The sequence below is a fragment of the Schistocerca americana genome, chromosome 1 (assembly GCF_021461395.2).
Source record: "Schistocerca americana isolate TAMUIC-IGC-003095 chromosome 1, iqSchAmer2.1, whole genome shotgun sequence".
Lineage (NCBI taxonomy): Eukaryota > Metazoa > Arthropoda > Insecta > Orthoptera > Acrididae > Schistocerca > Schistocerca americana.
In genome coordinates this window covers 1016628761-1016654346 of record NC_060119.1, presented here as the reverse complement: position 1 = coordinate 1016654346, position 25586 = coordinate 1016628761, and the positions used below count along the sequence as shown (strand labels likewise).

General features: G+C 41.1%; 1 protein-coding gene across 1 annotated transcript in view; it reads right to left on the bottom strand.

Moving 5' to 3' along the window:
* Positions 1-25586, bottom strand: part of LOC124616277 (actin-related protein 1) — a 72947-nt gene that overhangs the window by 17324 nt on the left and 30037 nt on the right. Inside the window, exon 5 of the mRNA XM_047144583.1 lies at positions 22427-22570. Within this exon, the coding sequence (XP_047000539.1) occupies positions 22427-22570 (144 nt within the window). The remainder of the gene's footprint in view (positions 1-22426; positions 22571-25586) is intronic.

Genomic DNA, 25586 nt, shown 5'->3' with positions numbered 1-25586 from the left:
GAGGGCAAGATCTGGTGAATAAAGAGGTGGCGGCAACACTTCCCAGTTGACACTTCCAAGCTCCACCTGGGTCATTCAAGCTGTATGAGGCAGAGTATTGTCATGAAGAAAGAAAACTTTTCCTCGTGTCTTTACAGTACTTCACTGCATTTATTGTGGTGTTGTGATGCAGGTAATGAACAAGTAACACCCCAAAAGTTTCTTGCTGTAACTTTTTGTGCCAAAAGTGTGACATTTTTATTTTTTTATTTATTTATTTTTTTTAGTTTAAATTATTATTTTTTTTTTTTTGGGGGGGGGATGCTTTCACTACGTTTCTTACACATCATGCTCTGATGTTTTGTCTCGGGGTTGGAATGATGGACCCAGGTCTCACCCCATTTGAATGCTCATAAGGCCTTCCCCACTGACAAAGATTAACTACCAATGGATACTGACAGCAGGTAGTTGTTTTGCTGTGAGAAAAAGAATGACAGAGTGCAACTTACAAGCAGAAACACTTTGTATTGGTAACTCCTTGCTAACTGGCAGCATACTAGCAAGATACTATGACGTGCATCATAAGCCAGTGTGAGCACTGTCAGCACATACCAGTCCAAATCGCCAGCCCTCATATGTTAAGGGCACAGTCTACTTATAGGATGACCCTTGTACACAAAATATTGTGAAAGAGCTACATCAACAAAAACATCCAATTATGAGATTTTTTAAAAGCAAGTTTTTTTTTCGCATGCAAAGGGAAAATATTTTCCACAGAAATACATGAAAGAATAAGTTATTCCCTCCAGGATTAAAGAACTACCTTTACATGACTACTCTGTATTTCACACTTAAGCACCTGGTACAGTGTTCATCGAACCACTTTCATTTGTTAAAGTAACTTATGGGAATGCAACTCAACAGGTGATCATCCTGTCATTTCGAAGGCAAAACTGCAGCAAGTAAGTGTTGTGCAAGGGAATTTAAGACCTATGTTTGCAGAGCAATTCCAGAAAGATAACACACTCTCTCTCTCTCTCTCTCTCTCTCCGTGTGTGTGTGTGTGTGTGTGTGTGTGTGTGTGTGTGTGTGTGTGTCTATCTGTGAAGACTAGCACCACAACACAACAAAAGGTGACCAAAGACAGAAGTTATTGATAGTGAGAACTACTAAACAATGGCTGAGGTAGTGTTCATTTCGTCCCTCTGTTTTTTGACATGCGAGAGAGCAGGATTCCACACAGAATTTAAGCAAAAAGCTCCACCTCTATTTACAAGGTTATTTTCTAATTTAATTTCAATTGCTTCCTTAATAATGGGAAGGGAATGCCAGAATCTCCGTGTAGTTATAGTCTGTAGGATAACTAGTACCAAAACAATGTTCTACGATAGCCGACTGCTCGTCGTTTTAAGTGTGTGAGACACTTGTGCTCAGTACACTTGTCCTCCATGGGCCTGATAGTCTGACCACCTTGGCTTTTCACCCCCATCCCTAGGCATGGTAGGTGTATATCGCCCCACAGTATTTTTTACAAATAGTGAGTCATGAATCATACAAAATTTGGTTGAAATCGCACCATAACTTCTTGAGTTATGCTTCTATGTCGCACCTCTTTTGGCTCTGAGTACTATGTGACTTAACGCACCTCTTTTACCCACACCCCCACCCTTACGAGAGATAGTGGTTCTTACCCCTACAGTGCTTCTTTCCAGATACTAAGTGATATGAGTAACAAGTTTAGTTGAAATTGGTGCACTTAATTTGGTGTGGAACATACAACCATTTTCATAACATACTAGCTTGTTTACCCATGACTTTGCGTGTGTATGCTTATGTCACATATATTGCTTACATATGTGACAGATTCTCTGCTGTTTTGTACCACACAACCCAAGTAACTATGTTAAATTTATCTGTTGTATTCAGCTGTGAGGCATGATATTCAGTCATGAAACATGCTGACAAGATTATTGGCCTACTGCAGTGCTCAGTCTCACGACTTAATCGAAACACTGAACAGCATAAATACGACACATATTACACATAATACTTTTAAAGTATTCCTTGTCAACTAAATACACAGAAAGAACTACCACTGTACACTACAAAAGGTAAAGGAAAGAAATATGGAATGAGACAAACAGAAATTACTCTGAACTCATCAATTCGTGATGGTCCCCTGGACATTACAAAAGGCAGCGCATGGTTCTTAATAGGGTTTGTGAACGCCACAAATGGCAATGCATGCTCTGCAATGTGCTCCATTACTGATCACAAGGTTACTAAGGAGTTCTTGTGGTAGGCCATTTCATTTCTCTAACAAGCGGTTGACAACTGCTGGATGGTCACTGGTGCATGCGAACATGTTGCAATACATCTCCCCAACACATCCCACAAATGCTTGAAGGGATTTAAGTAGGGGGGACAAGCAGGCCAGTCTACCCTCAGAATATGTCTTGGTCAAGCTCCTCCACCTGCACTGTTTGATGAGGTGGCACAATGTCATCCATAAAAATGAAGTCTGGGCCAGATGCATCACCAAAAAGATGTACATGGGAAAGGAATACAGTGCCATGGTAACAGTGACTGGCAAGTGTATCATGTTCAAAGATATGAAAGTCAGTGTGCCCATGTAACATTATGACTCCTCATACCACAATACCCGGACCACCAAAAGATCATGTTTGACAATGTTCCTGGGTGCATTCCATATGAGGACACATCCATTATTGTCGAACATAATCATTTTGGTGGTCTAGACGGTCCAGTTGTCCTGCAGTGATGGAGGAATGGAATGCCTTACCACAAGAACTCCTTACCAACCTTGTGGGCAGAATGGGAGTACATTATACAAAATCAATTGTCACCCACGTTGATCACACACCCTATTAAGAACCATGTCGCACCTTTTGTAATGTCCAGGGGACCATCACGTATCTCAGTAACTTCAGTGTAGTATTGTCTTCACATAAAAGTGTCATTTTTGTTCACCTCATTGCATGTTTCTCTCAGTTACCTTCTGTAGTATACTGCTGCAATTCTTTCTATGCATGGTTCGCACTTCATCGACCTATGTTACTTGGCAGTGGCACATCATACAAAAGTTGTGTTCGTCCTTAATTTTTTCACACCACTACGTATGCACACACACCATGCAACCACAAAGAGAATGTCAAAGTTATCTGTGGTATTCAGCCATATGGCATGATCTTTGGTCCCTAAAAATGCTAAAATAACCAGACAGGTGTGAGTAGGACTCTTGCACTGAGGGTTCTGTACAAACTTAATTACATAGACAGACAGTTTATCCATTCTGTGAATCAAGGATACTGACGATTTTTGCCTGTTTTCACGTTGATACTGATAAGATGTCAGTCACAGGCATTCCACGACTTACGAGAATGTTTTAATTTCAAGTCTGAAATCTGATAACAAATGGCAACAGAAATATTTTTTGGTGTGATATAATTACAAATTAACAATTTCAGATCTTCGTATTTACTTGCATTGTGAAACATTGCTTCTTGTCAAATTCCACGATTCTAGGTCAACAGGAAAATACCATGTAGGTTTTGGTGAGTGAGTTTCTGAGTATCAAAAAAGAAGCTTAAAATTTTTACACTGCCAAGACACCACAGACCTCAGTATGCGACAAATTTGAACTCGATAGGTCCACTGTTCCTGAGAAAAAGGGTTCTTAACAGTTGGGCGGGCAGATAGATGGACAAACTTTTTTAAATGTCACCCCCTTTTTTCATCCCTGTCACTAAGGATAATGGGGTACCTTAAATCCACAGTACTCCAACCTGCTGCCTCACACAAACTTCCTTTTCCACCTGCCCAATACCCCTCTCCACCTTCCACTTGCTTCCTACACCTCCCCTTCCTCTTCCTTCTCCTACTCCTCTTCAATGTCCCCTCTTCCTCCCCCTTTCTCTGTTAGCCATGCCCATCTGCATGTATACTGCATGGAATTCATTCCAATATTATCTGCACAATACGTCTCTCCTGCGGGAATGCCAAGATGTCAGGGTTACCACTCACATTCACACACATTTATGTACTAGCCTTTTCCCATGGCCTCACCTGCATATGCGTTCGATACATGCCCTCTTTCTGACTATATCTCCCCCCCCCCCTCCAATTCCCCCTCCCTCTGGTCATATCCTCCTCCCCCTATCTCTTTCCATATCCACCTTCCCCTCTTGTTTTTTCACCAGTCCACTACTCCTGTAGAACTTCCACCTGGCTCATGCATCTTCCCCCCCCCCACCCCCCCTGCCCCCTCTATCCATCTCAACCTGTCCCCAGCCATGCTCAATGGGACATGTAGCCCCTGCAATACTATTCAATAAAGCAAGCCAATATTACTCCCACAACACACTTTTCATGCAGAGCAGGCTACAAATAAGGGGCATGAAAATCATGTATTTGCCTCGACATACAGACCACGTTGCGAAGCAGGTCGATACTCCTTCAACACGACATGCCTGTCAGCCGGCATTTCTGGTCCCGGACAACCATTTCTTGCCTTAAAATGAAGGCTGCCCTGCAAACAAATTGATTTTGCAGACCAATACTGTTCCAACACATTTATGTTGCGCAGGGGAGCCTATACACAAGGGACTGGAAGTAAAACACAATTTACCTGTATCTCCGCTCCTATTGGAGCTAGAAGGTTATAAACCTAACGGTGGTCATACCTGTGACATATGTTGTTTCTGTGCCACATATGGTTAAAATAAACAAGTGTTTGGCAGGAGGTCCTGTACACACGCATGAGCACGCGCGTGCACACACACACACACACACACACACACACACACACACACACACACACTCACACAAGTAAGTACACTTCACACATTGTTTCTTTCTTTCAAATATTGTACAATATGTGTAATACATAAAGCTATGATCATAGGGTCATCAATTACACCAATATTGTCTTGAATAATAACTTCAGTATCTTTAATTGTCATCATTAAGCTTTAATCCTGTACAGCAATAATAAAAGAGGATTTGAACGAAATCTTAGCAGAAAGTTTTCACAGAGAATTTATGAAAATCTGTGACAGTGCATTTTGGGGTGTGAACTGACATTCTCCCACTAGAAAACATTGTACAACAATAACAGAATGGGCTGGATGATGATCTTGTTGAATACTGCACATTCTGATGTTACCTCAACAAAACCAAACGTTTCGGGTCACTACACGTTAAAAGCTACTGGCACCATGACGCCTAGAGCTAGTGCTAGTGCCACCCTCCAATAATTGCCTGCTCTACCTACAAATAAATATCAATGGTACCAAGGCAGAATCTCCACTCATCATCCAATTCAGCTTTGCACCAACCACACCTCATATTTGTGCCCTACATTTACAACTACATGAGTACCCTGTAAGTATTTGTCAGAGGGTTCAACCACTATCAAACTGTTTGTCTACTGTTCCACTGTCAAACAGTATGTGGGAAAAATGAACATCTAAATCTTTCTGTGCAAGCTCCGATTTATTTTATTATGATGGTTGTTTCTCCCTATGTAAGTGGAAGTCAACAAATTCTTAGGAGTATGCTGGTGGTTGAAATTCTGTGAAAAGATGTTGCCATGATGAAAAATGACTGTCAATTCACTTATCATACCGGTCACACTATATCCCGTATTTTGAGTCAGTATAAAACAAGCTGCTCTTCTCTGAAATTTCTCAATGTCCTCGATTGGTCATACATGTTTAGGATCCCATATTGCACAGGAACACTCCAAAAGAGGATGGACACGGATAGTGGAAGCCGTTACTTTGGCTGATCTGTAGCATCTTCTAAGTGTTTTGATAATAAAAAGGCAATCCCTGGTTTGTCTTCTCCACTAAATTTTCCAACTATGGTTCAAATTTAAGTTATTCATAATTGTAAACCTTAGATATTTAGATGAATCAACAATCTTTAAATTTGTGTGTCCTTTTGTGTAACCAAAATTTAATGGAAATTTTCTAATACTCATGTAGAGGACCACATTTTTATTGTTCAAGGTCAACTGCAACATTTCGCACCACGGAACTATCTTGTCTGAATCATTACGTAATTCATTTTGATCTTCTGATGACTTCATTACACAACAACAGCAATATCTGAAGAAAAGTTAAGAGGGTTGCTCAGGTTCTCCCCTAAACTGTTTACAAACATTAAGAAAAGCAGAGGGACTATAACGTTGGGGCACCCAAAATGTAATTTTGGTTTCACTAAATAACTTCCTGCCAATTACTACAAATGGTAACCTTTTGGACACGAAATCACAAACCGAACTGTATAGCTCCATAGCTCACAATTTGGCCACAAAGCATTTGAGGAATAGTGTAAAAAGCCTTCTGGAAATCTACCATATTTACCCGAGTATAAGATGACCCTAAATACAAGACGATTCCCCCTTTTCATATAAGAGGCTCCTTGAGAAAAATTTATTTTTTAACGAATTCTGGTTAATCAAAATTACAAATTTTTATATTTATTTAACGCATCTGCCTAAAAAGTTAACAGTGCATCTATTGTAAAGTTAGGCCATTTATTCATTGTCTACATCTTGATAATACGCGGGGAAGTAAAATAAACAAAAAGAAATGGTTTTACATTAATTTTTATTTTTACTGCCTTTTTTGTTTATTGTCATCCATGGTATCACTATTGTTAATCATCATCATCCTAACAGGACAGCTGTGAAACCTACGTATTTGTTGTCACAAATATTTGGCTATTTCTTCCGAACATGTTGTGATTTCTGAGGTCATGGTAATGTTGGGATCCGCGAGCTAACACCCCGCCCCATACACATAGTGGATTTCATTCCTATACTGACGTGGGAAAGTTACATTATCTCTTGCTTCAAAACATACCGTATGCCCTCCGATCTCTCATTGCCTGTGTTTAACCAGTAGCTGACACATCCCTTTATCACTCCTGTCGTACTTCACGGTGAGTGTTGACAACATTACTGCATGAAATGCATAAGTATGCTAATGGCCCCAATCTAGACTTTAAGCATCACCTGTAGAAATATATGCTACTGTTGGGTATTTGTCCAATTTTAAAACCAATTCTATTCAGAGTACAAATGGATTCAGGTAAACTGCAGTTTAAACACAGTAGATGTTCATAAAAAGCCATAATACGCAGTATAAAATCCCTTTATTAGCAGCACAACGAAATTTGCTGCCTTCTCACCAATCCATTCCTCGCACTCATCCTAGTTCTCAGCCAAGCTAGTGTCACTGCTCTCCCTCCAAATTCTGTACTGCTGTGCTTGAGCAATGGTGAAACATGGATGGCAGGGTGCAGGTATAAGCAGAACAACAACTAATACATAAATAAAAGATCGCAATAATGATCTAGTCCAATTCTCGAACTTTTGCTAATCCTGTGACTAGTGACATCTGTTGCTACTATCTTCACAATATCTCTTTCCACTGTAATATATTCTTGTAATACTTACAGTCGGTGTAATGCAATTTATTTTGTTTGTCAGACATTTAGCTCTGGTTTAAATTTCTTTCTTGTTTCATCTGACTGTCACCATACTACACAAAAGCTGATGACTTTTTCTCCTGCCTCGTAATATGTGAATATGGAAAGAATTTCTCATCTGTAATCTGCTTGGTAAATAATTACAGTTTTTCATAATCAAGTAAAATATTGAGTTGGGTCCAGAAACAAGGAACAGTTTGTGATGGGCAAGATTTTACCCTCTGAATGTTATCTTTACTTAAAAAGCAGCATATATGTATGTATCAAAAATGGAAAATCCAGTATGGAATGTAACAATATTAAGAGAAGGAAAGTTGCTACATATCATATGGCAGAGATGCTGAGAGACAGATAGGCACAACAAAAAGATTTTCACACTTAAAGCTTTCACCCAATGACCTTAACAATAGACTCACATACGCACATGTGTGTGAGTTGTGTGTGTGTGTGTGTGTGTGTGCGTGAATTGTTGACAAAGGCCATTGGCCAAAAGCTTTGGGTGTGAAAATCTTTTTGTTGTGCCTATCTGCGACTCAGCATCTCAACTATATCGCGAGTAGCAACTTTCCTTCTCATAGTATGGATATATGTATGTATATGATAACCACTCATGTACGAAGACTTTTATTGCAAACTTGTTCAAATATAACAAAAGTTAAGTTCTGCGTTTCACATAATTGTCAGTTTTTAGGGCAAAGCATTAGATTGCTGTAGTGGCTAGTTCATAGTCCCTCATTAGTTCATAGTCCCACATGTTTCCCTTGCACTAGCACTTAAGAGTCAAATATCGGGTATCACACAATTGTTCAAGCAAGGTCAATACAGTATCAAGCTCTTTGGCATATTCAGAAAGTCTTGAGCCTTTTCAAATGAACGCATTGTTTGACAAGCCCTATCCTCCAGAATCTTCAAAATAAATTTGTAAGAAACCTCAATAGCCAAAGCTTCCTTTGTAAATTTAAGATGTCCTCTCCACTAATCTACAAAAGAATGTAAAAACGTTGACATCAGCAGCAATAGTTTAATCTGAAAATGCAAGACGACCGCAGTTTTTCAAATGATGAATCTTGGAAAAACCTAGTCTTATACTTGGGTAAATACAGTATTTCCATTCTTACATATAGGTGTGATCTTACAGATCTTTCATCAAGCAAGGGGTTGTATTCAGTTGTTAAAAAAGGAGCTACTTCATCAGCACACTCTGAAAGGAACCCAATTGATATACAGTTTAGACTAGAAGACTTTCAAATAATACCAGAGAAGGAAAGTTGCTACTCCCCATATAGCGATAGGCGCAATAAAATGATTCACACAATTAAAGCTTTCAGCCATTAAGGCCTTTGTCAGCAGAAGACGCGTGCGCACCCACCCACCCACCCACCCGCCCACCCACCCACCCACCCACACACACACACATACATACATATAAACACAATTTGCACACACATCTGCAGTCTCAGAGAGCTGAGACCACACTGCGAACAGCAGCACCAGTGCATGATGGGAGTGGCGACTGGGTGGGGGTAAGGAGGAGGCTGGGGCGGGGAGGGAGAGGGATAGTATGGCGGGAGTGGCAGACAGCCAAGTGTTGCAGTTTAGATGGAGGGCAGGAAAGAAGTTGCGGAGGGGGGAGGGGGTAAGTAGCAGAAAGGAGAGAAATAAAAGAAATTAAAAGACTGGGTGTGGCGGTGAAATGACGGCTGTGTAGTGCTGGAATGGGAACAGGGAGGGGGCTGGATGGGTGAGGACAGTGACTAACTAAGGTTGAGGCTAGGAGGGTTACGGGAACATACGATGTATTGCAGGGAAACTTCCCACCTGCGCAATTCAGAAAAGCTGGCGTTGGTGGGAAGGATCCATATAGCACAGGCTATGAAGCAGGCATTAAGATGAGGGATATCATGTTTGGCAGCGTGTTCAGCATCAGGGTGGACCACTCGTTTCTTGGCCACAGTTTGTCGGTGGCCATTCATGTGGACAGACAGCTTGTTGGTTGTCATTCCCACATAGAAAGCAGCACAGACGTTGCAGCTCAGCTTGTAAATCACATGGCTTGTTTCACAGGTAGCCCTGCCTTTGATGGGGTAGGTGATGTTAGTGACCGGACTAGAGTAGGTGGTGGTAGGAGGATGTATGGAACAGATCTTGCATCTAGATCCATTACAGGAGTATGAGCCATGAGGTAAGGGATTGGGGGTTGTGTAAGGATGGATGAGTATATTGTGTAGGTTCGGTGGTCGGCGGAATACAACGGTAGAAGGAGTGGGAAGGATAGTGGGCAGGAAATCAATGAAGCCATCACCACTTGAAGAACTGGAATCAATTCTCGCAACTTGGTTCAAGCAAGCCTGCACAGCAAATGTTGCCATAGATGGCACTATCTTGAAAGAAAAGATCCTACATATTGCTGTCTAGTTAGGAACTGACAATTTCCAAGCATCCAATGGATGAATAGACTGATTTAAAAACTGCCACAATCTAGTTTACAAAACATTATGTGGTGAAAGTTCAAGCGTTAACGAAAAACGTTTGTGAGTGGAAAGTGAGTTGATGGAATTGATTGAGGACTATGAACTGGGAGATATTTTCAATGCACACAAACGGACTGTTCTATACTGTGCAGCCAAATAAAACTTTGTAATATAAAGAAGATGTCTGTCATGGTGGCACTAATTCGAAATAAACAGTCACAGTTCTGCTATGCTGCAATGTACACTCATGCTCATATATTAAGGATAATGCTGATACATAGTGAAAAAATGCTCTGGTGGGCAGTTTGCAGGTTTAAATCACCTCGGGGTATGACCATACGGTTTATTTGACCTGCGGTCATCGTACGGTGGCACTGGCAACAATCCACATACGCGGAGGTGTGTTGGTGCATGTCAGAGTATGGTGCAGCGGGTAAATGTGCAGACATTTTCAGACGTGCTAATTATGACTGTGTGTTGAAAATGGCTCAAAGAACACATATTGATGATGTTATGAGGGGAGGAATACTATGGCGACTGGAGGCTGGTCAAACACAGCAGGTTGTAGCACTGGCTCTCCGTGTGCCACAAAGTGTGATCTCAACATTATGGCAACAATTCCAGCAGACAGGAAACGTGTCCAGGTGCTACAGTATGGCACATCCACAGCGTACAAAACCACAAGAAGACTGATATCTCACTATCAGTGCCCACAGACGGCCACGGAGTACTGCAGGTAGCCTTGCTTGGGAGCTTACCGCAACCACTAGAACAATTGTCTCCAGACACACAGTCTACAGACGACTGAACAGTCATGGTTTATTTGCCTGGAGACCTGCAAGGTACATTCCACTGACCCCTGGTAACAGGAGAGCCCGTAAAGCCTGGTGTCAAGAACACTGTACATGGTCATTGGAACAGTGGTACCAGGTTATGTTCACGGACAAGTCCAGGTATAGTCTGAGCAGCGATTCTCACCGGATTTTCATCAGGCGTGAACCAGGAACCAGATACCAACCCCTTAATATCTTTGAAAGGGACCTGTATGGAGGTTGTGGTTTGATGATGTGGAGTGGGATTATGATTGGTGCACGTACACCCCTACATGTCGTTGACAGAGGAACAGTAACAGGTCAGGAGTATCAGGACGTCATTTTGCACCAGTGTGTCCGCCTTTTCAGGGATGCAGTGGGTCCCACCTTCCTCCTGATAGATGATAACGCACAGCCCCACCAACCAAGCTGCCATCGTGGAGGAGTACCTTGAATGAGGCGAATGGAGTGGCCTGCCTGTTCTTCAGACCTAAACCCCATCGAGCACGTCTGGAATACTCTCGGTCGATGTATCACTGCACGTCTTCAAACCCCTAGGAGACTTCAGGTGCTTGACCACCTGATCCAAAGTATGACAACCCGTTGTGCGGCCTGTATACGTGTGCATGGTGATCATATCCCATATTGACATCGGGGTACATGCACAGGATAGTGGCGTTTTGTAGCACATGTATTTCGGGATGGTTTTCTAAACTTATCACCAATACCGTGGACATATAGATCTGTGTCGTGTGTGTTCCCTATGTGCCTATGCTATTAACGCCAGTTTTGTGTAGTGCCACGTTGTGTGGCACCACATTCTGCAATTATCCTTAATTTATGAGTATGTGTGTAAATCTACACTGCTTAAAAAGTATTAAAAAGCTTTCCATATAGAACACAGCAAATTCGAATTCCTAGGTGACTTTCGAAATTTTGAAGACTTCCTCATCGCATTATATCATCAAATGGGGGAAAAAAAACAGAAAAATTTCTACTTGTCAATTAGTGTGCGGCACATCCGAAATATTTTCATTTGGTGAGAAATGTGAAAATGTTTTTTTCCTCAAATTGCACTGGGCACTTGCAGCCTCTAGATTTGGGGATTATCCATGCTTTTAAATTTAATTACTGATAGCAGCTAGTTCAGAAAGCAGTTGTGATGGATTGACAGAGGACTACTTGGAGATGCATCCACACTGAAGATAAATCTCCTCACTGCTCTTAACTTTATTTCAGAAGCGTGGAACAGCACCACAATACAAAACTGCTTTAGAAAATGTGGCTTTTTGGCACACAGGGGAGACTATAATGACATTTCTACTGTTCTGGATGAAGAAGCAGCAAAAGATTGGGATTCAGTGTGACCAGCAGACGAGGAGGAGGAGGAGGAATCTGATAAAGAAATTCCCGAGAAAGTGAGTTTCTGTAGACACTACAGGGTGTAGAGACTAAGAAAATATCTGCAGTAATCTGACGTGGGAGACACTATCTAGCAATGTCATCAAATGTAGAAAACAAGCTCTATTTAAGCGGCAAGAAAAATCCAAACCAACGAGTAGTCTGGACTCTGTTAAGGAGTGAATATTGTATTGCAATTACTAAATAATTAACCTCCAAATAAAACATATAGTTCAAATCTGTTTTGTATTTCATACATGGACTCTTTGACAATTCAATTTAGTAACCTAATTCGTGGATGTTGAGTCACGTGACCGTTCCTTTTGTATTTTATGTCCAAGGAAGCCTTTCTTTTGTGTCGTGTTTCCTATTAGCGCTTAGCGGCTCCTGGCAGAGCATGGAAAGTCTGCCACATTAAGTTCGATTTATTTATCATTCCTGTCAAGAAAACTTGGTACTGTATTTTACTTTCCTTTTACTTTACGGCATGTAAAGTGAAGAATGTACTTTTGAAATTATCATCTCTGATTGCCGACATTTTGTGTAATTTATAGTGTTCTGTAGAATAGTGTACATGAGCTGTTCTGCCAGCGAAATATGTTTTTAGCCCTACATGAAATTCTTTACACCCCCCCCCCCCCCACTGCTTATCCCTCCCGTCACTCTGTACCAGTCAAACCCACTTTGTTTAGCTCATTATGTAATAAGTTTACAGACCTCAGCCTATGAAACATTCGAAATTCCTAAAGTAATGGATTATACAGTATAAACAGGCACAGAAGCTATATCTAAGTAGGTGCTAGAATTTCATTCTTCTCCTCCTAGGTAGCAATTTTACAAACACTCACTCATAACGTCAACTGACATGACCAAATCCATAACCAAGCAACAAAGAAATTTCAAAATTTTACGTCATATAGAAGACTATTACGAAAAAAGGTGGCTTTTGCCATAGTAAGATACGAAACTGAAAATACTATCAGACTATTACTTTTGGTAACTATGTACAAGGTAACTGAGCCATTTATCAACACACTACTGCCACAAACTGTACTACAAAACTTTGCAGTTTTGAGGATTCTTTCATTTTATGTTCACCTCGAATATAGCAAATATTTATAGCCTATATGATGAAATAAACTGAAAACTGCTGTAAAATACAATGAAAACTGCTGGATTACGACATCTTGGATGTTTGTTTTCCCCCTGCAGCCAATAGCTGTATAGCATGGTGACCTCACGGTAATGCAGTGGCTTCTAGCATATAGAGTGATAAACAGCAAGCTTACTTGGTGGCTTGTTCCAAAGTATGACTGATGTGTCTTGTGTAAAGCAAATTTAGTGACTGTTTTGTTTTGTTTCATTTTGTTTTAGGGCGCAAAAACAACTAGGGTCACACATGCCCACATCAAAACTCTAGAACCAGAAGACTGAGGAGCCAGAAATGACTACACGTCAATCCCAATCAACAAAAGAGAAGACAGTTAAAAACAGGGATGTGCAGAAAGGTCTGTAAAAAATGCCAGAACTAAAAATTAAATGGCCTTTGCCATATTGCTACAATGGATAAAAGGTAAAACACTGTCGACAGCCCAGGAGTCGTTCGCTTAAAGGGCCAATAACTCAGACGGCAAACACAAATGGGAACGTAAGCAGTTAAAAAAAAAAAAAAAAAAAAAAAAAAGCCATTCTGTCAGAAAATCGTGGACAGTCGCAAGTTGGGCATAATGTGGACAAAGTGGTGGGGTATCACCAGTTAACAAATGGCGATGGCTAAAAAGTAAAAAGACAGTGCCCAATACAAACCTAGTCAAAATGAGAGGCCTGAAGCCGCTGGGAGAGGCTTAATGACCTAGAGCTTGTTCCTGTGAAGGGAGTACCAGTGGTGATGCCAAAGTGACACCACCTGCTGACAGACGGCAAACACAGAGATGTTCAAAGGGAATGTAAGGACTGGCAGGCTGACGTACAAGGACTGCAACCGTGACAGCAGCGTCAGCAGCCTCGTTTCCTGTCAGACAAGTGTGACTACGAACCCACATATACATCACAGTGGCTCCATCAAGAGCGAGCAAGTTACAGCTTTCCTGGCCCCGTTGCACTAATAGATAGATGGTGTCCAGCACACAGAGGCTTTGGAGGGCGCTGAGAATGTCTGAGCAGATGACACAATTGAAAAGCCTGTGTTGCCAGATGTACTGCATGGCCTGATACAGGGCAAAGAGCTCTGCTGTAAATATTGAGGAATGTTCTGGAAGCTGATACCGAAAACCATCAGCGCCAATGATGAAGGCATACCCTAAATCACGGTCAGTCCAAGAGCCATCAGTGTACACAAAGGTACTATTGCGAAGTTCCATGCGAAGGTCGTGAAACTGAAGGTAATAGAGCGTGGCTGGAGAAGTGTCCTTAGGAAGCAAATGAGGGCCTAGGTGAACATGGCCACTGCACAAAGCCGAGGTAGTGGAGGGAAAGTTGCAGACAGCGTGACATTAAGCTGCTGGAGCAAGAGCCGAAAGCAAACTCCAGGAGGTAACAGAGAAGAGGGACGCATCCCATACTGGCAATCAAAGGAGTCATCGAATGAGGAAGCATAGAAAGGGTGGCCATGCATGGCAGACAAATGGCACGCATATCTGCTGAGAAGGAAGTTATGGCGGTAGGACAGCAGTAGTTCGGCAGCTTCTGCATACAGGCTCTTGACTGGGCTAGTGTAAAAGGAGCCACTGACCAAATGTATGCCACAACGGTGGACAGTATTGATACAGCGTAAGAGGGATGGACGTGCAGATGCATACATGAAACGCCCATAGTCTTGTTTCGAACGGACAAGGGATTGGTACAAACAGAGGAGGGCAGCACGATCTGCTGCCCGTGAAGTACCATTGAGGACACTGAGGGACCACACACAGCATGTTGCCAGGTAAGACAAGTGGGAGGACCTATAAAGTTTCTATCAAACATGAGCCCCAGGAATTTTGTTGTTTCAATGAACGGAAGAGCAACAGGCTCAAACCAATGGCGCTGTCAGAAATTCATACAAACGGTTTTGTCAGTGGAAAAACAAAAGCCATTGTTGATGCTCCATGAGTAAAGACAATTGAGACATCGCTTAAGATGCTGCTCAATGAGACAAGTATGTGGAGAACTGCAACAGACGGCAAAATCATCAACGGAAAAAGGAGCCAGAGATGGCCGGTGGGAGACAGGCCATTATAGGGTTAATGGTGATAGTGAAGAGGACGAAGACCACGACAGAACTCTGAGGCACACGGTTTTCCTGGGTAAAGGTGTCTGACAAGGCAGAACTCAAATGTACCTTGAAAACTCGGTCTTTTAAAAATTTCTCAAGGAAACGGAGCAGGTGGCCACAGAAGAACCATGCATACAGACTACGGAGGGTACCAGTCCTCCAGCAGGTGTAATAAACTTTCTCCAAATTGAAAAACACAGCCACAGCTGGGATTTCTGGAGAAAACCATTCATGACACGGGTGAAAAAAGTGACGAGATGGTCAACTGCAGAATGGCGTGCTCGAAATCCATATTGAGCAATAGTTAGTAAACTGCAAGACTTGAGCCACCATACCAGCCGGGCATAAATCATACGTTCCATCACCTCGCAAACAAAGCTGGTGAGAGAAATGGGGCAGTAGCTAAAAGGAAGGTGTTTGTCCTTATCACACTTAGGTATGTGTATGACAGGGGCTTCATTCCAGCAATTGGGAAATGTACCCTCTGCCCAGATGCGGTTGTACGTATTAAGCAGAAAGTGCTTGCCTGCAAGAGAAAGATGCTGCAACATCTCAATGTGAACAACGTCTGGCCCTGGGGCAGAGGATTGGGGGAAGTGAAAGCATGATCCAGCTCCTTCACAGTAAAGAGGGCATTGTAGCACTCATGATTCTGAGAAGAGAAGGGTATCGCCTGAGCTGCCTCCACTCGTTTCCGATGGAGGAAGGCAGGGTGATACGGAGGAGCTTGAAATCTCCGCAGGAGATAGCAATAGGTTCCACAATGACATCATCTGCTACCGTCAGGCAGGAAATTAGGGAATGGATCTTGGTCCCAGAGGGCTGTGAGGTGTTGACCCACATGATGGAAGAGGGAATGGCACTGTTGGAAGAAGGAAGAGGGAACGGTACTGCTGGAAGAACTAGTGAGTGAAATCCAGCTAGCTTTTTTTTTGCTAGCCTGAAGAAAGCGATGACATTGTGCACACATCTGTTTATAATGAATGCAGTTTGCCACTGTAAGAGATGGTTAAAAACTGCAAGTCTCCACAAACAAATTGCATTGTGGCACGCCTCAGTCCACCAAGGGACTGGGACACAGTGTGGTATAGAGGAAGTGCGAAGAATGGAACATTACTAACCATTGCACAATGTGGATTTCGAGCACGCCATTCTGCAGTTGACCATCTCGTCCCTTTTTTGACTCATGTCATGAATGGTTTTCTGCGTTTGTAAGGTATTCCATCTGGTCATCACAACTGGAGAAATGTTGTTTGTCGAAGGTCGCCAGTGAGGAATAAAACTTCCAGTCAGCCTGAGTAAGCTGTCGTTTTGGTGTGCACATAGGCGGGGTAGGAGTCAGCACACAGATAGCACACAGGAAAAGTATGTGTCGGAGAGAACTGTACAATCAAAACGATGAGAAAGCTGAGCAGTGCAGGATAGGTCCAAATGGGAATAGGTGTGTGAGGAGTCTGAAAGGAACATGGGTGCTCCTGTGTTAAAGCAGAAGAGGTTAAGTTGATTGAAAAAGTCAGCCAAGAGGGCACCTCTTGGACGTGTTCTGGGAGAACCCCAAAGGGGATGGTGTGCATTAAAGTCACCAAGTGGCAGAAAGGGGTGAGGTAGCTGCTCAATAACTTGGAGGAAGTCTGCCCTGGTGACACTGAATGACAGAGGGATGTAAATGGTACAAAGGGAAATGGTCAAGTGAGGAAGGAATAGGCAAATTGCAACAGCTTGAAGGCGGGTAGTCAGGGGCCTGGGTTGGCTATGAACGTCATCCCATATGAGCAGCATGAATCCCCCATGAGATGGAATGCTGACCTCAGGAGGAAGGTTAAAACAGACTGGGAAGAACTGCAAGAGCTCAATGTGGTCGTGAGGATGCAATCTTGTTTCCTGAGGCAGAGAACAAGTGGAAGCTGTGATTCTAGGATGAGCCGTAAATTCTCTTGGTTGGATCAAAGCCGGCCGAAGTGGCCGTGCGGTTAAAGGCGCTGCAGTCTGGAACCGCGGGACCGCTACGGTCGCAGGTTCGAATCCTGCCTCGGGCATGGATGTTTGTGATGTCCTTAGGTTTAACTAGTTCTAAGTTCTAGGGGACTAATGACCTCAGAAGTTGAGTCCCATAGTGCTCAGAGCCATTTTTGGTTCAGAGCCATTTTTGGTTGGATCAAAGGCTGTGATCGTTCCACTGGAGGAGAATCACGACAAGGAAAAAATGAAGGGGTGTCACCTTGGAGGCTAGTCTTCAAAGACTTGCTGCTACAGGGCACAGAGGCAGGAGGATCCTGCTCCATGAGGATTACAGGAGCATCGGAATTCATCAGCTGTTGGCCTGCAGAGTCCAGGGCAGAAAAATGGTAGGTGGTGTGCACTCGCGGAAAAGAGGTTGGGTGGGTGAGGGTATCACATAACGACACCGTCGAAGAGGATCTTTGAGTCAACGAAGGAGAAGCCCGTTTGCCTTTGTTTGACTTCTTTGAACCTTTCCGGTTAGCAGAAGAAGACACAGATGTTTGTTGGCTGAAGGGACATAGGAAGTCTTCATGGGAGTATGCCTTCTGTCCTTTCTTGCCTGCCAATTGTGTGGCTGGTGACTTCGCCCACAGAGGCGAAAGTTTGGTAGCGTGTTGCACAGCTGGAAGTGGAGACAGGAATGCTACTATGATGCTGTGCAATTTCACAACAGCTGTGCTAAATTTGTCGTCATATGTCTGTGTAGCCATGTTAGTGATTGTGGCTTCATTTAGGTTTAATTTATACAGTTAAATCTTGTACGCCCTCCACTACCATGAATTAACTTTACTTACAGTAGTTCTGCTGTAAGCCTGTCGACAGAATCCAGAACGTATCATGCTTCTACCGACTGCGGCCAACGTAGGCTACTCCATTTGCTATTTGCAGCATCACACTTAATAAAACGTATTCAATGAATATGTTGAGCGATGGCTTGTTTGTCTTTGTTGCAGTCCACAATGCTATTTAATACATTGTGATGGCAGACAGATTGTTATAAATTTAATGGATTGCTGGTACTTAGTAACACAGAAATCACAGCAGGCTTAGCTTTATTTCATATTCACTGGTATAAATAAGCACCACATGTGAAGGAAAATGTTTGTATATACAAGTGCTTTCATGAAACTTGCTTGTTTACAATACAGCAAGTGACATGCTCCAAGTGCAAAAAACGCTTTGGCAATCTTGCAAAATGCTCCACTTTGACTGCTCAGCACATGAATAAGGTAAAGTTTACAAGCAATACACTAGAGGTCAATACGCTTATGTCACCAGAATATGCTGCACTGCCACTAGTTACAGAAGGAAAACACCCCCACATTACATTCTTATACCATTCACCTTGTTCGCCACTTTTTGCTTTTTTCTGGATGAGCATTTCTGGATGAGCACAAAGGAAGGGTTTCCCAAAAAAGCATGTTTTATCTTATAATTTATGATCATAGCATGTCGGAAAACAGTCCAATTACTTTGTACCCAGATACCATTTTCAATTTTTTGATGAGTTTTTACATGCTGTTACACATCTGTGATTTTTTAAAGAACTGATGAATTTCATTACTACAAATTATTGTACAATACATTTAATTTCCTCCACTTACACAGATTTTATACAATGCATTGGAGAGGATTACAATTTTTAATCATTTATGTCAATTGCATATATTTTTGTCCGTATTTTGGGAGTTTCAATATTTTCCTCGATTCTGCATTTTCTTCAGTTTTGTGTTTTTTTACATTTGGACTATACGAAAACATAAAATAGGGCTTCACTGTATTAAATACCAGTTCCACCCCCTAAGCGCTTGGGTCCAAGCCCCTTTGTTGTTCTGTGTATTCTCATATTATTTATTCCTGCTGTGTTTCCTTCCAGTTTTATGCAGTCATAATGTGAGGAATATTTCGGTGTTCAGCAGATCCAGAACTCGAAATACCAATGAAAGTTACAACTCTCTGATGACAGGAAAGCCAACCTCCAAGACAACATTTGTTTACAAAACTGCTGAAGAAGTTGTAGCATTTGATGCTTGTTTAATTTTTAACAGTGCTAATCTTTGCACACTACAGCCTCTCAGGAGGCTAACATTCGATCCAGGAGCTTTCACGCTGCAGATACTGAAGGAAACCAATAACAGGAGAATTTATGCAGATGTTACTCAATTTAGAATTCTGGTTAGCATGACACGACAACAAAGAAAAGACTGCTTGAGGATGAAGAGGAAAATGCATATGGCTCGCACTAGTTCACACAAGGCCTAATACAAACACTGCCAGATCTTTGATTCAGGTTTCCCTTAACTTGCAAAAGATGATGTAATATTCCATTCTACAGATCTCTGTAATAATTGTATATCAAACTTTATCCAAAACTACATTAAATTTGTTCAGACAGATTTTTCAAAAAATGAATACTTGTACCCATCTTGCCGAAAAAAATTTAATTGTTTATAATTTCAAATGTATAATTCAATAAGCATGAAAATGTATGTGTCCATCCATATAACATTCCTTAACAACTGTACCAAATTTATGCCTTGAAAACTTCGAACTTTGTAAGGTTCAACCCCCCCCCCCCCCCCCTTCCTCTCACCAAATTATTGCAACTTCGCAAGTGTCCATCCTTAAGGTAATGGTAAGAACGACACTACTTAGCTGGATTAGGATGCACCAAACAGAATATTGAACGAAGATCCAAAAACAGAAACACGGCGAGGTAATGTTGTCAAAGCCATGTTTCAGGGGAAGATCTGTAAACTTGGGTTAGAATAGAAGACAGATTAAACTCATGATAGGACTGATGAGTGGCTGTGGGAAGTTTAAGAAACCCCCACACACACTGGGTGTAGACAATAGAGTCCCTAAGTGCAGACTATGTGGTGAGGGGGATGAAACCACACCATATTTAATCTTTTGATGTGAAGAGCTGGGAAGCAGAAAGACAGGATACGAAGGTCAGTAATTCTAAAAGAACTTATATCCACTAAAGAAGTAATAATATGCCTCTTACTACTCTTTAAAGGTACTGGCTGGATTTACTAGACTTCCAGGGAAAGAAACAGCACAATAAACCCAGTTCTAGTACAGCCAACAGTCTACTAAGACCACTGTTGTTTTCTCTTCCTGCGTAAATCAATCAATCCTCATAAATATTGTACACTACTAAAGCAATAAACAAATTTAATCTTTCCCACTATTAAAGGGGAAGAAAGAAAACCTTGGGCTGGTGGCATGTCCACAGTGATACTTCTACAGATATTTTATCATGCAATAGTTACAGCACATCTCTTGTATGTGGTGTCCTCAGTATGAATGTAAAAGGAATCTTCAGAAATATTGTAAACACAGATGTAAATAACTTTCACTAGCAGTCACATAATTTGATACAAGCTGACAAAGGGAGTAAATTAGGTGTCTAAAAACAGATCATCAAATATCAAACTTACTTTCTGATGAAAACCCACTTTTTCATGTTTTACTCACATAAACTGCGAGGGTGTTTTGAAAAGTTCTCGGAATCACCACGAGAGGTCAGTGTTAGCGCAACAAGTTGTTCACGCGATATTCATTGGACTGTTGCCTGTATACACGTGCCTCGTCAGTGCTCTTGGAAGAGAGCTGTGGCTGTGACATGGCTCTGTTGTTCCCGCGGAGTGATTTGCAAAGTTGGAAAAAAATCGAGATTCGAGCGGTGATTAAGTTCTTCGTAAATAAAGGTGTGAAACCAAAGGACATTCATGTCAATTTCCAGAATACAATGGGGGACTCTGCTCCTTCATATTCAACTATTGCCAAGTGGACAAATGAATTTAAATTTGGTCAGGAGAGCTTAGATGATGATCCACGCAGTGGTTGGCCAACATGTGTCACTAATCCAGAAATCACTGCAAAAGTGCACAAAATGGTCATGGAGGATTGCTGATTGAAAGTGCATGAAATTGCTCACACTTGCCAGATGTCATCTGAAAGGGTGTATCACGTTTTAACTGAAGAATTAGAAATGAAAAAATTATCTGCAAGATGGGTGCCGCGACTCTTGACGCTGGATCAAAAATGCACGAGAATGGACATATCAGAACAATGTTTGACCCGCTGTAGGAGAAACGAACAAGATTTTTCGTGCTGGTTTGTGACCACAGATGAAACTTGAGTGCACTACTACACCCCAGAGACAAAACAACAGTCAAAGCAGTGGAAACATGCTGATTCTCCGCCACCAAAGAAAGCAAAGACAATTCCTTTGGCAGGAAAGGTCATGGCATCAGTGTTCTGGGATGCGAAGGGGATTCTGTTTGTAGATTATCTCCCTACTGGGCAAACAATTACTGGAGAATACTATGCTAAACTCCTGGACAAATTGCAACAATAGACATGTGAAAAAAGGCCAGATTTAGCAAGGAAGAAAGTCCTCTTCCATCAAGACAATGCGCAACCGCACACATGTGCCATCACCATGGCAAAATTACACGAACTAAGGTATGAACTGTTGCCACAACCACCTTATTCACCTGATATGACTCCGTCAGACTTCCACCTCTTCCCAAAACTGAAAATTTTTCTTGTTGGATGAAAATTCACTTCAAACGAAGAACTGATAGTCAGAGCTGACAATTATTTTGCAGGCCTGGAGGAAACTCATTTTCGAGATAGGACAAAGTTCATTTATCTACAAGGAGACTACATTCAAAAATAAAATAGTTTCAGTGATGTAAGTACTTCTTTTCTATTCCGTTCTGAGAGCTTTTCAAACCATCCTCGTATCTTACACTATAAGTAATTATAACATATGAAGCAAAGACAAATGTAATTATATTCTATTGTCAAATTTATTTCTAAAACATGCTTGTGCATGAATCACTTAAAAGGTATTTCTGTGAAACTAACATGACCCATTACGATTCTTCAGGGACAAAATGAATCATGCATCAATCAGCATTTTGAGACTAGGCAAGTTGCCAGAGACAGAAATAATACAAAGTAGCGTGACATACCTAAGGTACCTAGTTACATCTCTTCCAGCTATATCTACCCTCATTATGCTATGAGGCATGGCAAATCCCTCATATATAGGTACTGCATGAGTAACGCCATCTCCTGCATCCAAAACAACACCTGTTGTGCGTCCTGTTGCATACCTGTGAGAATAAAAAAAGGCAGTAAACATGGATGACTATTACATAACATCAGAAATAGACCTCTTACAACACAATAAGAGGTGAGCGATAAATGGGACTACAGATGGATAGGTATGAAGGAAGGAAAGCATAGCAGGAAGCGATCATAGGTTGCTGCTAATACACATAAAAATGAACAGTTAAGTCTTCCTAACCTTTTGAATTACCTTAGAAGTAAAATTGAAAAAAAAAAAAAAGCTACGTTTATAGCATTTGTAGATTCAGAAAAATCTTTTGACAATGTTGACTGGAATATACTCTTCGAAATCCTGAAGGTAGCACGAATACAATATAATGAGGAAAAGATTATCTACCACTCATACAGAAACTAATCTGCAATTATGAGTCAAAGGATATAAATAGAAAGCAGTACCAGATAAGGGATTGAGACAGGGTTGTAGCTTATCCCTGATATTCAATCTGTACATTCAGCAAGCTGTGAAGAAAACTCCGGAGCAGTTTGGAAAGAGAATTAAAAGTTCAGGGTGAAGAAATTAGAATTTATATGTTTACTTATGACATTGTAATTCTATCAGAGACGGCAAAGGAATTGGAAGAGCAGTTGAACAGGATGGATAGTGTCTCAAAAAAGTTATAAACTGATGGTCAACAACAGCAATACTAGAGTAATGGAGTAAAGTCTAATTAAATCAGACACAGGGAACTGATTAGGAAAGGAGAGACTAAAAACATTGGACAAATTTTGTTATTTGGGCAGCAAAATAAGTAACAATGGCCAAAGTAGAGAGGATACAAAATTCAGGCAGACAATAGCAAGAAAATATCAAACATAAAGTTAAGTGTTAGAAACTTTTTTCCAGGCCTCTGCAGTGCCATCTTGTACGGAAGTGAAATGCAGGTGAAGGAAGAGAATAGAAGGAGTGTGTGTGTGTGTGTGTGTGTGTGTGTGTGTGTGTGTGTGTGTGCGCGCGCGCGCGCCCCACAAGTCAATATTGCTCCCTCCAGTGGATAGAAAATTATTTGCTATATTATACCAATTATTTCTTACCCAAATATGATGAGTGGACACTTCAGTACCTCATCTGATATGAACTAGCACTAGACTAATTATACTTAATACATGTAAATCAGTCCGAACCACTATTGTGTTAGTGTAAGTTTTCATAAATGAAGCTGCCCTCAACCCAAATGTCGGCTAATTATACGCATGGTTGTATCTGAGTTTTCAACCTGAACAAATCAGATAATTATAGTGTGAACTTAAAAGTTCTCATGAACTCTGAATCACAGTAAAACTTGGCATTTTTTCCATTTACAAATCACTGTCAGAGGTGAATGAAATGATAAATAGATAGAAAAGAATCTTAGGGCCTTCTGAGGACTGAATCCCAAAATCTTTGGATTGGTAGTCTGCATTTACCCACTCAAAATCATGGATTTATTTACATAAGAGAAAATTTGTAAATAAATGAGACAAGTGCCAGATCTGGTACTAGTGCAACATACAAAGCTGGAGTAATATGAAATTTCACATAACAAAGGCTAATCAGTCTCTCAAAACTTTTATTTAGTTGTAGCAATAGTGTAGACTTCATGAGATAGTATACATACTGTAATTGGATAAGAACTTCACTCCAGGCACAAGTTTTTGAAGCACAGAAGAAAGTCGAGTGGGGAGGGGATTGGGCTTAACTAACTTGTAACGTACAGAACACCGCCGACTCATCTATCCAGCAAGATAAGTACAACTGCACACAAACTACTTCCAGTTTGTTTAATCTAAAATAAATTATTCGTGTTATTACTAGGGCCCTGTACTTCCTTGGAATAAGTTCAAACACACTATTTTAACCTTTTTGGAATCTTTTAATAAAAAATGTAATGAAAATTAATGTTGACATAGAAAATTTTATTATAATTATGACACAGTTATCCTACTTCTTTGTAGAAAATGAACAATTCACTATTTCTTATATGGCCCAAAAAATAAAATAAAAAATGCAATAACAATTGAGGTATTTTAATCATGCTACAATTATTTTCACTTCTTTTAATATTTTAATGAAAATTCTTTTACTGAAAAATTATTTTCATTTGTCGCTAAGATGAAAACATAAACTTAAGGTCTGTATATGTGTATGTATCACCACTGTCTGTGGCCTAGCATGACAACTAAAAGTAATTTTATATTGCATTTTGGTGCAATTTAAAAATATTTCTATATTTTTAAAATGAAACTTTTTTTATTGGGCTATCGGCACACTTTTGCACACTGAGAAATATCTCTCTACAGCACACAAGGAGCATATTTCATCAACACAACTGCTTGTGGCTCTCAATACAATCTACCTTCAAAACCTCTCCCCTTCAATAATGGAGGACGTTTTCTTCGTATTTGGGGTGCTTCAGAAGAATATTCCTTAATTTGGTGACATGCTATGCCCAATGATTCTCCTGATATCTGCACCTCAGAGATCATGTCTACAGCATCTTTTGGGGCAAAGATGTGGACTTTAGGCATTGTATTGCAACAGATAGATGTTGGAAATAAATTCTTAAAAATGTCAAGGATGCAACATTCTTGTTGTTCTTAATGATCATCAATGGTTTCTTCAGTGAACACTGATTCACTACAGCCGAATGTGTCTACTACCTCTTTAACTTTCTGGTCGTCTTTGGCATAATATAAGGGAGCGATCAAAAAGTTTCCAATCGAAGACCGCACAGTCCAGAATTGGTATGCCACTCAGACAAAACCGCTGTAAGCACTGAAGCATTCATCCCACCAACACACCAGGTTGAAGATACACGTTTGGTAAAACATCGTGTCACGCTGCATGAAGAAGTCCACAACTATCTGCTGTATATCCTTATCTAACAGGAATCATAGTGCATCCATGGCCTTATTTAATGGAATGAAGATTTAATATTCGCATGGGGAATGATCAGGACTATACGGCACATGATCAAGTGTCTCCCAATAGAATTGGTCCGTAACGGAAGAGGCTGGCCTCCC